General features: G+C 38.0%; 1 protein-coding gene across 3 annotated transcripts in view; it reads right to left on the bottom strand.

Moving 5' to 3' along the window:
* The window catches only part of mthfd1l (methylenetetrahydrofolate dehydrogenase (NADP+ dependent) 1 like), a 30,391-nt gene that overhangs the window by 3,034 nt on the left and 9,012 nt on the right, over nucleotides 1-18,345 (bottom strand). For all 3 annotated transcript variants that reach the window (XM_086167435.1, XM_086167434.1, XM_086167436.1), the window contains exons 14-26: nucleotides 17,932-18,039; nucleotides 17,423-17,497; nucleotides 16,816-16,918; nucleotides 15,569-15,645; nucleotides 14,311-14,451; nucleotides 13,870-13,938; nucleotides 10,724-10,835; nucleotides 7,310-7,449; nucleotides 6,885-6,926; nucleotides 4,930-5,033; nucleotides 4,522-4,699; nucleotides 3,341-3,448; nucleotides 2,636-2,788 (exon numbers count right to left, since the gene is read on the bottom strand). In XM_086167435.1, coding sequence (XP_086023561.1) covers nucleotides 2,636-2,788; nucleotides 3,341-3,448; nucleotides 4,522-4,699; nucleotides 4,930-5,033; nucleotides 6,885-6,926; nucleotides 7,310-7,449; nucleotides 10,724-10,835; nucleotides 13,870-13,938; nucleotides 14,311-14,451; nucleotides 15,569-15,645; nucleotides 16,816-16,918; nucleotides 17,423-17,497; nucleotides 17,932-18,039 — 1,410 coding nt within the window. The remainder of the gene's footprint in view (nucleotides 1-2,635; nucleotides 2,789-3,340; nucleotides 3,449-4,521; nucleotides 4,700-4,929; nucleotides 5,034-6,884; nucleotides 6,927-7,309; nucleotides 7,450-10,723; nucleotides 10,836-13,869; nucleotides 13,939-14,310; nucleotides 14,452-15,568; nucleotides 15,646-16,815; nucleotides 16,919-17,422; nucleotides 17,498-17,931; nucleotides 18,040-18,345) is intronic.

Genomic DNA, 18,345 nt, shown 5'->3' with positions numbered 1-18,345 from the left:
ACACAAGTCATGAATGGCAGTCGTGTTTGAGAGTACACAAGTGGACATTTGAAGTATACCATGGTAATGCACAACACAATGTCACTACCTAAAGCCTACATGAGTCTGCCTGCCTTAAAAGCTGTATTTTTCCTTATGAACACATGGAAAAGTGACAGCAGAGATTACCCACACCACATCCACATCACAATCATTCGCTTCAAAAATGATAAGCACAGCTTACTGTGCAGGGTAAAATAGTGGGTGTCCAGGTTATTTTTCCAGATATGACAATTTCCCCTGATACTGTGTCTCATGTCTCCATGAATGAAATAAGGTCCTGACGTATCCAATTACCTGTCACCAACATTTGAGTGGAATTAGCGTCTCTGCTCAAATACTGGTACCAATCAAACTCAAATTACCAATCTGTAAATGCTAAATCAATTCCAATTTGGCTTAACTCTGGAATTCGGTTCATGGAGCTAAAAACATTTGGGGCTAAGTATGTAGGACCGTTCAGAATTTTTTTTGTGTGTGTGTGTGTGGTCGGGGTTGCTATAACTCATGACCAATTCATCAGCAAGTATTAAGATCCTTTTCATTGACAGTTTCAATCTCCTTTCTGATCAATTAATTTCAGACAGCAACTGTTGCTTTTTTTCCCTTCACTGCAGAATCTGTTTTCACCTCCATTAATCTAGATGTAGATCTGTACGAATGTAAACAAGATGCTGAGAATAAGGAAGACTTAACTTTCAGACATTTGCTCACACACAGTCGACCAACACATGGTCAGGTTTGCAGTGAAAATGTGAACACAACAGATTAAAAAGTCCAAACGTTGTTGCAATGAGGGCACTGATTTTTAGCAACATTTTGGTGCTCCAAAGTACCACCTTCATGTTGGAGTAAGTGTTGGAACTCACAAAAACACAGCGATAGAAACCCAAAGTTGACAACTCCACTGATGAAATAAGTATCTCTATTATGCTCTGGGAGATTACCCTGTGTTTGACATCCCTGTCACAGATGATAACTTAAGGGGAAGTGGATACATTGGTAATGGCTCTGAGGCCAAAATGTACTGTTTGATCATACTCTTGATCTCGGATTGTGTTTCAACTGAAGCAACTGATATAAAACTAAAGTTCATGTAGTATGGTTCAAAGAGTTCTATATTTTCAAAAGTTTGACAGATAATGCTCATCGATTTAACAAAAATTAGCCAGAGATTAATAAATACTTTCAGCACATATCTGCCTTTGTGAAACATTCACCAATCTACAACTTGTTTGACAGTAATCACACTGAGATGGACAAGATCTCTTGCCCAAGAAGATCATCATAAATCTGAAATGCCTCAGTTTGATTTGCTGCTCTTGAGGCAGCTCTAACCGGTTACGAACTCAACAGCAATCTATTGTTCTGGTTGTGACCCCTCCCTTACATTTCAGAAGAATGACATAAGCCCCTAATTCTGAACCCTATAATGACCCTTAACCCTCTTTCCAGGTCCGGAGGTGAGGTAGCTTTGGCCCTCACTGTACCAAAATTTGTCAGCAAGTATCCTCCGCTCATCAGATCCAGCTGTAATAAAAGGGTTTGGGCATATGTAGACACTTTCCATTTGAATTAAGTTTTGTTACACATACACACACACACAACAGCAACATTACAAACTGAGCGGCCTTGCAAGTTAGAGGGGCTAACGGAACTCCATGTCGTCAGCTTTCTGCCTATTGAGCAAAAAGCAACACTATAGTGCTTGGAGTAAATTTTGTCTGGTAAGCATTACAGAAATATAAATGTCCAGTTTCCACTTGACTCCAATATGGTAGTCTCATCAGTAAAGTCTACATAACTGAACAGTGAGTACTTTGCAATCTTAACCAACTTACTACTTTTATTTTAATTTATTTATAAACGGTAACATGACAGAAGGCAGAAAAACGATCTGACTGAGTTAGACGGTGAACTAAACAGTTCAAAGAACTATAAGGACTCCCTTTGGTGCAGAAGTCACAGTTCAAGGGTCGTCAATGTGCCAGTGGCACTGCGGGCCACAGCAGATCAAAGGGAGGATTGGGAGACTGAGAAGACGCCATATTAAGACACTGCCATCCCTTCCCAGCATGTCCGCTGTTTGACACCTCTGCCTTGGCCCCGAGGCTACTCGGGTGAAACAGTGGGAGTGAAAATCTTCAGGAACCTGCTTCCTTCCTGCTCTCCCCATTATTAACCAATGTGCGATATCCACTTTAGCAATGTGGATGTCCAGACGAATAGGAATACTGCGTTATGACTTAGGAAACAAAGCCTTTGGGGCCAAAATTTATTTCATAGTATCATTTTGTTCACTAAGAATCTGAAATGTTTAAGGGTCGCTTTTGCTGATGGGTCAAAAAGAAATGTTAATTTAACATTCAAAAGGAATTTTTTTTTTTTTCAGTCTTCTTTATTGATAGAAGTTGTGTGTGTGTGTGTGTCAAATGTTAATTTAAAAGGGTTCATGAAATATTAACATTCAGGGAAAAAGGCATTCGTGATTGAGCTGTGCTTTTAGATCTAAGAGCTTAATGTAAACAAACAAAAGCAACACACAATAGTTCAGGTAGATACGTCCACTGTTCCTTAACTTTTTCAGATCACATACCGTTCCCACAAGTGGATAGATGAAGCCAGCTCCAATGCTTGCACGAACGTCTCTGATTGGCAAAACAAATCCAGTGGGTGCACCCTTCTTTTCAGGCATGTGGGACAGGGATAAGTGTGTCTTGGCCATGCAGATGGGCAATGAACTAAAGCCCTGTTAAAAGGGAGAAAAAAAAACAAACTTGTTAAGTGGATGTCTATATGAAATAAATACAGGGGCCCCTTTTACACAAGACTCCTGTAAGACTCCTTTAATAGTGAGCCTACATTTATGACAATGTTTGCACAAACACATCCAATGTGTCAAACGCCTGACGAAATGTGAAAGGTCCCATAGCGTCACATACTAGGTTATACAACATTTTCTCGCCATTTTATGATGAACCTGGAGCTTCATGTGATGCATTGGACGTGAGGATGGGTTCTTTACACAGAACCAGGTAATGCAAGTACAATGTTGCTTGAGAATTTGACTTAATGATAGTGCAAAGTTGTCCAACAGAGGTCTTAGTTTAACTCAACAGTATCTGGATTCTTGAGTGAGTTGTTCCACTTTTCCTTTAACAAAGAGATCAGCACCAAATCCACTTCTGAAGGGCAACAATTTGTCCCTTCAATATGCCTTTATACTTTTTCATATAAATGGTTAGATGTAACATCTTGCTGCATGACTACTGTAAATGTGAGGGGTCAGCTGGAACGTCACCTGTTGGTCATAGTACTCAATCTTTGTCTTGGCCTCTGCTAACAGCTCGATGTCATCTGCACCATACACTTTTTGCGCTATTGTTCTGATCTTGTCCACGATTGGCATCTAAGGGAAATACAGTATAGTGTGGCAGAAACAGGTAAGAAAACAAAGTTGGGGTATCTTGCATAAATCTGGCAATCTGAGAAAGCCTGGGTTATACACAAAAACCTGGAAAAGTTCCTTTGACTTTGGCCAAAGTTGCAGATTGAGAGGGGTTTAGCCACAAAACAACTGGCTTACTCTCGCCTGCAAATAGCCCTCGCTTAACACATATCATCATTAACTAAAAGTGGTCATTATTCAATTTTTACAAGTTTTAATATCCTATTTGCACTAACGGTATCTGTTCTTTAATTTTTATATAAACTTACCTTAAACCACTAATATTTGATGTGCATTGAACTTAGAATCAGTAAATCTGAGTTCATACTGAAAAGATTTAAAGTGCCAGTGACTAAAACCAAGATTCACCGCTAACAATTGGGATGCAAAACTTTCACACACAAAATGGCAATTTCCATCAAGTCCTACATTTACAGCAAGAGTAACATTTATTGAAAATAACTGCTAAATAATGAGATAAATGTAAAACAGATTATGCATAACTACAACACTTTGGTTATTCAAGCTAATGTTATATGGCCTTCATCACAGGCACAGCTCCTGGCCCCACAATTCTCTTCCCTTGAAAAGCACTGGACAACATGATGTGTCAGGGTTCAGCTGTGACCTGAAGCCTTATCAAAAAGGCACAGCACTACTATTGTAGTCCTATTGTTAGGAGTCTTGGCATGCAAGTACATGCAAATTGTAAACAGTTACACACAAAATCATAATTGGATAAGTTGATTTGAGTCACAACCTCCCCCCAACACACTAACTCAAACCAGCTGATGTTTACCTCAGCACTACCTGATTAAACTGCAAAAGGAATTGTATTTAATCTGAATGGACAGTATTTAAACACGAAAAGAACAAATTGTTAAGATATTGACAACAACCTGTCATGGCCTAAAACACAGAACAAACAAAGCCAACAGAGGAACTGACATATCATTCAGACAAGGTCACTTTCTCAGATTTGTTGATGGTGGAAAGCAAAATGTTTAGTTTCTCACGAAAGCATCTACCCTCACCTCTGCATTGTAGAGGAATTGGAAGTTGCTTGGTTTGTTGGCAGCAACTTTCACAGCTTGGGCCAGCTCTATTGAGCCTTGCCCACCCTGTGCCCAGTGGTTGCATGGCACGGCATCAGATGCGCCATACTCTTTTGCAATCTGACACACAAGGTCAATCTCAGCTTGGGTATCAGTCCTAAGGAAAAAAACAAAAATGGCATTTTCAGGAGCACATAATGGTGTACAATGTCACAGCTCAATCATTACAGGATAAAATTAAACCAATGACTGGACTTTACAGTGACCACTGTGTTGGCTCACATTGGTTATTGCATATATATATATATATATATATATATATATATATATATATATATATATATATATATATATTGTTGTAGTCTTGTTTATTTGAATTATTCTTACTTGAAGACATTAACTGCTACAACTACTGGTACGCCGAATAGATGAGCAATCTGGATCTGCTTCCTCAGATTGCTGTGGCAGCCACCTGCAACTAATGAGCGATTCTGGGGATGGGGGGTGGAGGAGAACGGTTGAGCCTTGAATATAGCTTATTACACAAAAAAATACATATTTATTATTGTGCTTATCATGTAAACAGCTATAGAGAGCATTGTTTGCAGAGCCCATGAGTAAGGGTAAGAGAGAGAGAGGGGGAGGTAGAGAAAAGTCTTTGGAGTGAAATGGTTGGACACACACACACAAAAACAACTTCTATCGATAAAGATATTAAAAAAAAACTTTCCAACTTTCCAAAACCAGTTTATTCAATTAGACTCAAGTATTCGTTCTTGGCCTGGTATCGTAAAAATGAGAAGGCACAAATATCCGTAGATATTTTGTACAAGACCAAGTGAAGAACCCGTTGTACTGGCAACTTGCCAATTACCAGCATATTGTGCAGTTTCTCCTTAGTTTACCCATAGTAATTCAATCTAGTGTTGTATGCACACGTGTGAACTGCCTGAGGCTCAAACCAGCTGGGCCATACACGTCTCATAAATTCATTTCCCTCACTCTGTTTCCAAAACTACTTCTGGTCCTTGTTACAGGCCATTATTTCCTCCACTGAATCTGTCTGAGAGACCAGTGATTCGAGCCAGGAAGACGTGTGGTAGCATATCCACAGTCAATCAGATGAGCATACACAAGATGAAACCTCTCTTGCATTGTAGAAAAGGCCCAGAACAACAGAAGCTGTATCAGAAAAATGTTGTCTGTGCAAAACCTATTAGTGGGCAATGTCCAGCTGTTGCTGGCAACATTTTGAAAATTCAAGAATATAGCTTGAGGGCACAAAAAGACACACAAGGCCTGAAGATGACAAGTGATTCAAGGATTTGATAACTGAAAATGTGTAAAGTTGGTGAGTATCTTGGAAAAAGGTAAATGAAGCCTTTAGAACCCCTGTTATGTTAAATCTAAACACGGAGCTGAAAAATTAATGCAGTTAAGAACATCAGCAATTAAGCTTTAAAATTTGGATACTAGATCACCACCCAAGCACGTGTGCAGCTGTGGAGAATTTTCCCCCACAAAAACATAGTTATAATGTCAAGTACAGGAAAATTTCTCATTTTGAGCCTTGCCCTGCTAATGAATTTAAATGATTAATTTCTTACAAAACATCCTGACCTTTAAGGCTTAAGTTGATTTAAAAAAAAAAAAAGTTCAAGCCATCCAATATTCCGCTGCTTATTCAAAGTTGGGTCGGAGCAGGACCAGTAAGGCCCAGACTTCCCTCTCCCCGACCACATGGTCCAGCTCTTCTGGGGGGATCTCAAGGCGTTCCCAGACCATACTAGAGACATAGTCTCTCCAGCCCGTCCTGGGTCTTCCCTGTGGCCTCAGTCCCAGATGGGCATGCCAAGAATACCTCCTTAGGGAGGTGTGCACGAGGCACCCTGACCAGATGCCCAAGCCACCTCCTCTGACTCCTCTTTATGTGGAGGAGCAGCGACTCTGAGCCCCTCCCAGATGGCCGAACATCTTACCCTATCTATCTTCACGTTTTGTCTGGTCCCTCACCTTGGACCTGTTTGCCTTGGGTGAACCTTCCAGGGGCATAAAGCCCCAACAACATGGCTCCTAGGACCACTGGGAATGCAGAAACCCCTCCACCACGATAAGGTGGCAACTCAAGGAGCTTGAATTTTTGACTTAAGATACTATTGAGAAAGTCCTCAGTTTAAAAGATAGAGCATTGTTCTATCAGTACAGGAGAGGACATGAAGTTAGGAGGTGTGAGATAAGAGGATACAAGGAATAGGGTTTGGTGAGGAAAGTAGCCGAAAGGAAAAGTAGTAGTTCTATATGTACAGGAAATTACTTAACATAGATTAATGTCTGAGTCATACCTCATCAATGTACTCTCTGGGAAGGGGTGCACCTGCTGTTACCTGAACATGGAAGCAAAAAAAAATGAGCATACAGAGACACAGTGGACCCTATCATTCTAGGGCAGTCAGTGATAAGCATGACTTTATAGCAGTAAACATGGGAAATACTGTTGACAGGTATCTGTACAGTCTGAATTGGGAGCTGAACATGGTTAAAAAGGTAGCAATCCAAAAAGAAACAAAAAACACACACGCACACACACACACACGTGTGCACACGCACACACATGCGCGCACACACACACACACACACACATGCGCGCGCGCGCGCACACACACACACACACACACACACACACACACACACACACACACACACACACACACACACACACACACACACACACACACACACACACACATTTTCATTGAATATAACTTACATTTGGGCCTCCTCCATGCATCTTCAGTGCTCTTACAGTTGCAACCAACACCACCACATTGGGCCTCAACCCTGAGGCCCGACATTTGATATCGAAGAACTTCTCCATCCCAATGTCTGCTCCAAACCCAGCTTCAGTCACTGTGAAGGATGATGGTAAACATTTTTAGAGATATGCACCAAAAATTCTGCAGTGGGGAAAAAAAAAAGTAATCCCCCAAGGTTTAGTTACATTTGAAAGTTGTTCATTAAGAAATGAGGATAAAGGTCCAACAGTGTAACAATTACATAGTATTAGTGCTCTTAATGAGACCAAGAGCTTTTGACAAACAGTGGCTGTTTTTTTTAACTCTTGACAGGTTTCTCTTGGTGTCAGAATTACTATGCATAATTTTTATTTGAGGGAACAGTTACTGCTTTGTGTGGTTCTTTGATTTGCCAATAGTACTATAAGTGCATTTCACCAAAACTAATTACTGGGCATTCAGAGAAAGATGAGCTAAACTGAATGGGAACCTTTCCTAATACAGACAAATATAGTTGTCGGACTTGAGGTTTCTTAATACTAAGCAGATATTGTGGTTTGGGGACCTTGGCTTCAGATCTCTGATTTAAGTCTTCGTAAAGAGAAACAAATAAAAAGCCCAAGGCTGCTGGACTTCACCACTGACATACAGTCTCATTTGAGCAACATTAAAACTTTGGATTTGAATAATCGACTAGCAAACAAATTAAAAAAGCATTTTCTCCATTTATACGGATTTCTCAAAAACAAGATCAGCTAATTGTGAAACTACAGAAATATTAGGTATGAAACAAAAGTATGACAAGCTTCCAGCTACTACATAACCCAGGGGAGGCCATGAGGAAACCCTTCCAGTTTCCTGTTTTGTGTAACAACCTTGATTTGTCTAAAGAGGAAAGGAGGAAGAAAGGACTGGAAGTTGAGTAGGTAAAGAAAAAGAAATTGAGTACAACACTGGTATCAGCACCAAAGCAAAAGGCAAACGCTTGCCAATAAGGCTGGAAATAAGCTAGATCAACATGATGTCCTAGAGAAGGAGTTTTTCAAAATAGGTCTCGTGAATAAGGTTGCAACAAATTAGTCTTTTCAAATTACTGATCAAGTGACTCAGTCTACTCACACAATAGACAAGTGCCCCAAGAGTTTCAAGAAATATTTTTGGCTCATTTGCTTAAAGAATTTAAATGAAAAATCTGGCCCAGAATATTATCATGGGTAACAAATTATCTATAACAACTTCATGCTACCCCACATTATTTATTCTTTAAATCCCAAAACTTTAAACATTATAAGATAAGACATTGGACTACAAGTCAGATTTTGTCTATTTCAATGTCATGATGAGAGAAAAAAAAAGTTAATTTCTCAGTGGTTTGTTCCTTGATTTTTTGTATTTGTACATTGGATTTTTGAGCTGTTAGACATCCTCAAAAAAAACAATGGTGATAACCTCAAGATGTTTGGTACACCTTCACATCACCAATAAAACATACATATTCAGTTAATGGCCAATGAGAAATCCAGAAATATTTTATTTGACAAGTTGGAATCAAGAGAAACCAGATCATTCTCATTTGGAGGAGAAAAAAAACAAAACATTAAAAACAACACCGCTATAAAGCTCAAGGTGTATCTGTTCCCATTCCCACTTAAACTTTTTGGCACGAGCTTGTGTTATGAGCTATGGCTTTGATGCAAACTTTCCTTAAGCCCACAAGTTACCTTACAATACAGAAAAGTCAAAAAACTAATTAATCTTTCCTTGTTATAATTTGGAGATTGATGGTAAACAGTACACCACATATTTTTTTGCTGATGTATTTTAGGTAAGATCTTGGAGACCCGGTCTAATCTTTACATCAACTCTTCAATCATAATCATATGCACTTTATGTACAGGTTTCGAGATAAAATTATTGAACGTTTAAGCCCTTCTGTGTGTCTGCATCTTCAAACAACCCAATGAAATTTAAGAAATCTGATGATATCAAAAGGACCAACATTAATCCTACGGTTAATGGTGATCCTAATGGTCATTTCAAAAAGCAACTTCGTTTTTTTAAGTCTCTTTGGAATTTGGACCAAAAATTTAGGGAAAAAAAAATACAGAGTATGTTGAAGTATGGTCCAAACCCCCATATCCAATGTGTTAGTTGAGATTTTGTATTTTTTAATAAAATACAAAGAACCAAACAGACCTCAAAGCAGTGGTTACAAAAGGAAAGAGTCTTGTTAACTAACACTGTAGTCACTAATGCATTATGCTTTGCATTGCAACATTCTCAAATGAACGAGTTTGTGACCAGTTCCAGGAACTAAGCGCGATAAGAGCATCAGACAAACAAGGGGTTATGGATCATGGGTGAGGAAGTTAGAAGGAGCTATATGCATTTCAGCTGCTGCGAGGAGGCCTGGGGGGGTAAGTTCCCTGCATACCTGAGAGTCAAGTAACAATCACAGACAGGTAGGACCCTATGAAATTCCCTTTCCTCCCCTAGGACTGGCTTCATTTTTTCCTCCATCATATTCAGTGTTTATCATTTACCCCCACTTTGGCTACAAAAACTTTTTTTTTTTCATATCCCCAATTAAATATACACAAACATTTCTCTGAACCAAATCAATACTTCAAGACATTCTGTCTCATAAGACAATTGCATTTTAAGAACATAATAATGCTAAAAAAAACAAAACAAAAAACATACTGGAAAAAGGTTTGATGAGATGAAAAGTTGGTAGATTTCTCCCAGCAAATGGATTTCAATTACATGAAACCTACTCTGCCCATGCTGCCTTCATTATTGTATTTCATAAAAAGTGAGTTTGCATGTTAAATGCTCAGAGCCAATTTGTACCCCCCCACCCGAAATCTATGCCAACATATAGTGAATTTGCACTGACACTGAATGCACCTGAGAAGTTTCACATGTATAAAACCAAACATTTTCTTTCACAAAACAAAGGGAATAGTCTGATATACAGATAAAAATGGAAATAATCCAGTATTTCCTTTGACACTGAGGGGATTAGTGTGGTTTACTCTGAAGCATTCCAGTGGCGCTCGAGATTATCAATCTGCTTCCTTCCTGACTCCTGTGTGTATTTACACACCCTCTCCACGAGTTTCCAAGAAAGTTTGATAGGAGCAGGATGCCATAGAGTACAGTTGTCAGTTGAAGACTGATAGAACAAAGCAGTAACTGAAATGAAGGAGGCCATAGGTTTGTAGAATAAATGACGAAAGTTTTTTGGTAAGGAGAACTGTCAATCTAGCCTGGTGAAAAGGACTAATACTACTATATTTGGAATGTCAACAGGAACATGATTGTGTCTGTCGGTTCCCTAGAGTTGAAGTCTGTGTGATTTGTATGAATCTAAATTAATCCCTTACCTACAAAACCGTCCTGTCCAACCAATTTCAAAGCCAACTTGTCTGCAAGCACTGAGGAGTTGCCATGGGCGATGTTGGCAAAGGGCCCAGCATGGACAAACACCGGTGTGCCCTGCAACAATTGAAAGTGGCACAAAAACACACAGGAGTTGAGAAAACAGTAATTCACAGCGGCTCATGGAGCCAATTTTAAATTAGAGATAACCAGTTCTTTCATACATCTGAGTGAAACATCCAAGAGAAACATTCATGTGTAGATGCACTTCGGTTGGTAGTGTGTTTGCCTTAACAGCAGGCAAAAGTTAAGAGGTACTTGACAAGCAATGCAAGCTTGACTGTAGAACAGAATTCTTTTCCCTGTTAATTTACATCGCTCACAAAAGGGTAGACACACTCTATAGAAACACTTAAAGTGGAAGGTTCATTATCTCGTTGGTACTTGTGATTAGTTAAATCACTTTTCATGAATCTACTTGACTAATATCAGCATAAATTGTGAGATGCCATGCACAAACAAGTAAGCTGTTTGAGAAAATGTATTTTAAATTACAGAGCATAACAAAACTTTTCTATGATTTTTCTTTGGTTTTGTTCAATACAGATGCCCATTTGCACATATAAATGAATATGCCTGATAACGAAAGACACTAAGCAAATGCTGAACTTATCAGCAAAAATGAAAAAATCTTGAGCCTCCTGTCTCATAATCTAGTTGTATGCAGTTGATTATGTAAATATGTGTTGTTACCCTAAGGTACATCTAACTTAGATAAATATTTATTTTAATACTGTGTGGATGCTGTAATCTGAAAATTCTGAATATGTCCAGGTCACAATGAGCTCAGTGAGATTTAGTCCTTACCACTGTCAGAAAGGGTTTTCTTCTAGATTTAATTACACCCTTCAATCCACAATGCTTCTATCACATTGACATTTAACAGTGTCTCTGTAACTCGCAATTTCTTTTCTTTCAGAGAGAAAATATAGGAGCTCTTGTTTTGCAGCTGAGGTCACTAATGAAGGAAGCATAATATTTATTATTTAGGGATGGCACCTGATCATTGATAACAATCTAGATGATGCTCATAATACAGATAATCTGTTGAAAATATTACTGGACAAATTAAACAAGGCTACATCCAAGGCATGAAAGTATGAGATCATAATACTTTAAAAACCTTATCACAACTAATAAAAATAAAAAAAAACTTCAATGTTTACATCTGTTTTTTTAAGTTACTTAGTAGATGCCATACTGTGCCTAACTTTACAGTCAATAACATGCGGTTTCCTGCAGCATGATATAGAATGCTAAGATTATTTCCCTGTGTTGCTTATAGCTTGCACTTGGCAAAGAGTCAAAGAAATTCTTTTGCTATAGTGATCTGTTGTATGACAGTGTATTAAAAGCTCAGTTGAGACACTTATAATGCAGTTCCATTCAGTGAGGGGGAGGAAAAGGATGATTGCTTGACTTTCAAACAGTTATTTGCAAAGCAATTCCTTCCCTGTCTGCAGAGACAGCCTACCCTTGAAGGAGTAAATAGGAGCTATAAACATAGTTTGGGCCCGTGCTGCAATTTGTCAATCAAACGGAGACCACATTTACAATTATTCTGCAGCAGTACTAAAAAAATGACCCAACTGTAATGAAGCTTTCCTTGTTTATACAGAACGAAGTTGGTGTGAAGTCGCCCAAACATGTGATTTTAAATAACATTGTGGTGCTCAGCACACAGAGGCGTCACATATAACACAATAGTGTTGGCATTCAAGGTAATCTGTTTCATGACTACTGTCATCTCCATTACATAGCTGTTGCTTTGGCAGTGTGACTAAGTGGCAGAATGTTCTGTGCCCTTATCTCTGTTCACATTGGGATCCACAGCAAGGAGAAGCCTTAAAAAGATTTTAAAAAGTCAGAAAGGTCAGAGGGAAAAAAACAAATTACATTTTAGTCCATTTAATAGCATTCCTTTCACCAATTCAAAATCATACTTTAACAATTTCCACATTATCAACTCCTGACTGTTTGACACAGTTAACATTTTCTATGTTGAAAACAAAAGGACAGAAATAAGGAAATAAGTAACTTACAGACACAATGAAAGTGGAAATAAATGACAACATAAGCCAGAAAATAGAGAGAAATTAACCAAAATAGGAAGAGATCCTATCACGGTTTCCTATTCTTTTGCAACCTGGTCTTACCACTGGGGCATTAATGAACTCTACTAACTTTGCCCAGATTTTCAGAAATTACTTTAAATCAAAGACTAGAAAGTGTACAATACAGTCTGCCTTTCCCCAGGTCATTTCTGTGAAACTCCACGTAGACAGGATGCTTGAAAAATATACAAAATGCCTAAGGCAGGCTGACAGACACGTACACAGGGAGTGCATGCAAAACTATCCCTTTCCTACTCCTATGAATTCTGTCCCATCTGAAAACACTAAAGTGCTTGCCATAAGACGCAAACTTCCACATGCCAGCTTTAAACAACAAAAATCACAAACAAACATACAACTGAATAAATACAAAGAGGACACAAAGTGTACGGGCGGTCTGCACTGTATGTAAAATTCACTGATCTTGGGTAGCAAACTTCATCTTTATGTGTTTTCAGTTTGAGCAATCTGTCTTATAAAGTCCACTGCCTCCTTTATTTGAAAATTACATCAAATTAATCCAACCTTAAAACTCATTTTCACTTGTCCAGCCATCATCGTTTTTTTTCCTGTGTACAAAAAAAAATCTTAGAGCCACTTGTGTAAAAATGTTTTCAGCAGAGTTTTTGCAGAACTGAATGAATTGTTCCTTTAACCAATCGTTTCAAGAGCAAAATGAATGCGTTGCAACAAGTACACTCCAAAAAGAGCAGAATTGAGACAAAGTTCCACCTGTCCTCCATATAATGTGAAACAGTCTTCAAATTTAAAAGCCAGAGGTGGACATGGCCAATCTATTAACCTTTTTAAAAGCTCTCAGAGGACCACTTTTTCAAAAAGGAGTGGCAGGGGTAAGTAAGTGCATGCTTTCAATTTTCCATTGTATTGCTGGCCTTTTCACTCCAAGATATTCATCTTGAGGGAGTCCCAATTGAATTGGATGAAGATTATCAGTGATTTTTATTTTCATTACTTACCTCAAGGGTCTGCATCAGTGTGGGCTTGATGGCATCTTTCATCAGCACTGTCAGTGCCCCACTCACACCCTAACAAGGTAACAGGGAAAGATGCATTGTAGTGTTGCTTGAAAAGAGTATAAAATCAATCTTGGAAACAGTAACAGCCACTAGCGGTGAGATTTAAAAATAAATTAATTAATTAAAAGGCTGCTACAAACAACACAGGGTACTTTACACGTGATACAACAGACAGCTAATCCTCTTAAAAGGGTCCCCTGATGATACCTTCATGTAATCTTACAGTGAATACTCTTGACAGTCCTGCACAGTCATCATATGCCATGAAAACTGTGAACAAACTCTGAGATATAGCTGTGATAAACTGCATGTGATATTGTCTGGATTATAGTGCTCTGCTCTCATAATTTGAATTGAAAAGACCCACAGTTATACACATACCAGGTCTTCTGCTGTGACCAGCTGTCCAGAATGACTGGTCCCCACCACCATGCGTGCCAGTCGTTTTTTCATGTCCTCCAGGCTGTCTGCCAGAGCAAGGATAGCCATGATCTCGCTAGCCACTGCAATGTCAAACCCAGTCTATAGAATGACAAAAGGATAATAACATCAAGACTGACTTTAAGTTTCAGTTTTTCTGATCATGAAGAAAACAGGAAAAACAAAATGCTATCATTCTTGTGAAAAATCTACATAACCGTTGCTGTCAAGAAACAAAGTTGTACTTTTATAGCAATAAATTTCTAATTCTGACAAGTTGAACAGCTTAATATAAAGTACCACAAGGGATGGACTGTAAGATGATGTCGGACTAACATGCTTTATCTAGAGATCTGACATCTACTGATGCCATTGTCATTGGATATAGAGCAGGACCTTTGCAAGTCACTGGTCTACATTAAATTTCTGGATACCATGCAGAATTTTTTCCTCTTGAAAAGTCAATTTCCATGACTTGAAAAGAAAAGTTGTATCTCAAACTACATTTGAGTCTCGACTCCCAGGGGCTATACTGTGACCAGTAGAGGAGGACAAAAGAATGAAAGGGAAACAGAATGAACAAACGATAGGAGTAAATGTAAACATATGCTGAACTAGTCCAGACGCTGCATCAGGTGTGAGTGTCAGTTGGTGTGTTATTTGTCTTCCTTTTAAAATATTTGCTTTCTCTTAGGCTAGCTTGCTTCACATTGAGGTGAAATATTTAGGTACGGGATTTCATTGTCACTACCATGGACATATGGCTTGAATACATCTGGAGTTTGTCATGGGCAGATGATGGAGGAAGAGGGGGAGTGTATTTGTAAGTGTATTGCTTTAAATCATGATAATTAGGGCATTAGGGTAAGTAAGGATTGGCAGGCCTCTCTCTGAGACCCCATCTCCAAATTCATTAAAATCACCATAGGGATTCTTGCACAATTCTCCACATCATGAAGACAAACGTAGGGTGTGGAAATGTCTGTGGACTTAAACTTATTCACAAGATTTAAGTGCAATACAGAAACGATCTCCAAAACAATCTCTCTTACAAAAGATGCACTACAGAGCCTCTGCAATAGAATAGCACTGCCGAAATTGCTTTATTACGGACTTAAATAACATTTATACCTAAAAAATACATTTATATATAGTTTGGTTTGCATAAAGCAAAATTAAATATCTTCTTTGAAATTGATCATTCAAGCATGCTGCAAACCTCTCTGATCTGTCCTTTTTCAGTGTTTGCTTGTCCTATTGTGATCTTCCTCAAGAAACGGTCATTTGTATCAACCACTGAAAGACAGAAAGACAAAAAAATAATACTTTCCTGTCTTACTTGGTGAGAATCTGAAAACCTCTACTCATAATTTTTCAGAACAGAACTTTGCTTGATAAAACATTTACATATTTAGAACCAAAGCTTTCCACATCCTGTTAAATAGATATGCTTGTTCGTACATTGGCATAAAACTATACAACTGACAAAAGGAGATTTTTTTTCTCATATTGTAACTAACTGTTGACACACTGAATGGGTTATTTTAAGATTTATTTCCTTCTTAAACACCTACTTATTCAGCACTGTTAGACTATGGTTATGCTGAGGTTTACGGTCAGACTGCAATCCATGTATGGAATGAAAACATGGCTTCCTTCATGGACACATGCATGCAGTCACTGCAAAGGCATTAGGCACTAAATCTGTTTTTAATCTCCAATGTTTGTTTTGTGAATGCCTTGTTGTGGTGCTGGAGTGAATACCAAACTCAGTCGAAATAGCACTGGTATGGTTATTCTCTCCGTGTAAAAAAAAGCACAACTGCCAATAAACTTGAAATTTAAACAAATAATTACAGATAGCTTCTTCTACAATGGCTTTGAAATTCAGTGCTAAAACATATATATATTTAGCAGCATTTTACAATAAATGGCAAGTGAAAGTAAGTCATGGTACAATATGGCAGACTTAATGAGTCATTGGATGCTGATAACTAATTATGCACAAAATTAGAGGTGTATGTTACTTATGATTGATGCACTATATGCTTTTATGCTTGTTGAGGATTATACAAGGTGCTTTATGACAAGCATTCTGGTCTTTCATTTTCAAAGGAAAGCTTTCAGCATAATACTGTATGTCTGTAGCCAACCCAAAAAAAGCTTAATTCTCAAACATCAATCCCCTCCACAAATAAGTCTAATAAATTGCATCCACATATTCTCTATATGTCCCAAGTTATGTATACTTTAGCTTAAAAAAAGCTATACTGTCAGACAGATTCTAAGGTATAATTTCTACAAGTAATAATACATTTCAGAGAACATTTCCAAATGTCGTGATTCAGCTTTACATGTGATTTATGATTAAATGAGATTATGATTTATGTTGGGGAAATGTGAAGGAACACATTTGAAATCATAGAATTTACATTCGACACACATATACTGTCCTTAGTATTGTACCTCTCTGCCAGGTGATTTTGGAAGGGTCAAGGTCAAGGCGAACAAATGCACGGACCTCTTCTGGAGTGAGAGAAGCAGGATCTGTTTTACTGATGCCCAGACGCTGAAAACAGACAGAGGCAATCCAAGTTCTGTTTTTTTTAACCACAATTTTAAGATGTTTTAAACAATTTAGTTTGACACTGGTATTTCTATATCCCTTTTCTTAGGCAGTTGTTTAGTTAGAATGATTTTTCATTTAAGAAATCAATTAATAAATAAATAGATAAATAATTCAAAATCAACAAACAATTGAGGCAATCAGCTCATTGACTTGAAAAAGTATTTATCGACATTTCAATTGAGTCACTTTAGCATCTCTTCTCACATTCTGTTAAAACACCTAAAGAAAGAACATGGTCAATTCATAGACTGAAGTTCAATCTCTTTATGTAATATTTGGCCTATGCTGCTGCAGACATGAAAAAGAAAAGATGAAGACAAAGTAAAGAAAATTCCAAGACTAACTGAGGCCCCCTAGTGGAATGATATTTCACATGTTTCAAATAAAACACACTAGGACCTTGTTACTGATGTCAACACAAATTAACATTTCGACACTGCTTACATGTAGTCTGGCAACCTGGATTGGTGAAAATCTTCTGATTCCATTCACTGATGGGACCAGTCTGTTGAACAGTGCCTTGGGGTAAAAATAAATAAAAAAGTTAAAATTGCATACTCAAAGATAGGAATCCTATTAAATCACAAAGCGCTGCAGAGAAATGTCAAAGTTTCATCTTTTTATATATAATCTGGTAAGGAGTGACTTTGGATGCAGAGGATGGGGTGTGATGGAGGCAGATAATTTGCTGAGGCAGCCCTTGAAGGTAGAAGCAGAAAGGAAAAGGAGAAATGTGAAGGATTGTTGACTAGGTCCAAAAGTTTAGCCATTAATTTCTTTGCCATCACAAACTGTGCATGGGAAGGTTTCAAGTTTAAAATGTAACGTTATCTTTCTCATATCATAGTACCAGACCTTTATAACAAACAAATGTTGAAATTTGTGACTTAATTTTACAAGTTATGTAAAATAACTTATATGTGAATTTTTTTTGGGTGATATCACTTGGTTACCTTGTCTGATTGAGTTGCCTCATGGAGCATCCTCGCATCAATGGCTGCTGCCACCAAATTATTGGCTGCAGTGATAGCATGTATGTCACCAGTCAGATGGAGATTGAACTAAATTGAGAGAAAGAAAAGTAGTGTTAGAGTAACCATTATCTCTGTAAATGTCATGATCCACAACTTGCCACAATGACTAGTCTGATGAAAGCGTTGTTGATGTGTATCTACAACATGTATTCATGTTTTAAGATTATAAACTACGATTAACAACTTCCAGGATCCACAGATACTGTGCTATCTAGACATTCAATAGATAACAATTAACCAAGAGACTAGTATAAATAAATGTATCAATTGAGTGAGACAAAAACTTATCTGTAATAATTATTTTGTTTCTGAACATCACTTCAGCCCTGTGTT

Source organism: Fistularia commersonii, chromosome 20 (genome assembly GCF_037954325.1).
Source record: "Fistularia commersonii isolate RoL2024-O1a breed Wild chromosome 20, RoL_Fcom_v1.0, whole genome shotgun sequence".
Taxonomy (NCBI): Eukaryota; Metazoa; Chordata; class Actinopteri; order Syngnathiformes; family Fistulariidae; genus Fistularia; species Fistularia commersonii.
This window is presented reverse-complemented; position numbering and strand designations above follow the sequence as displayed.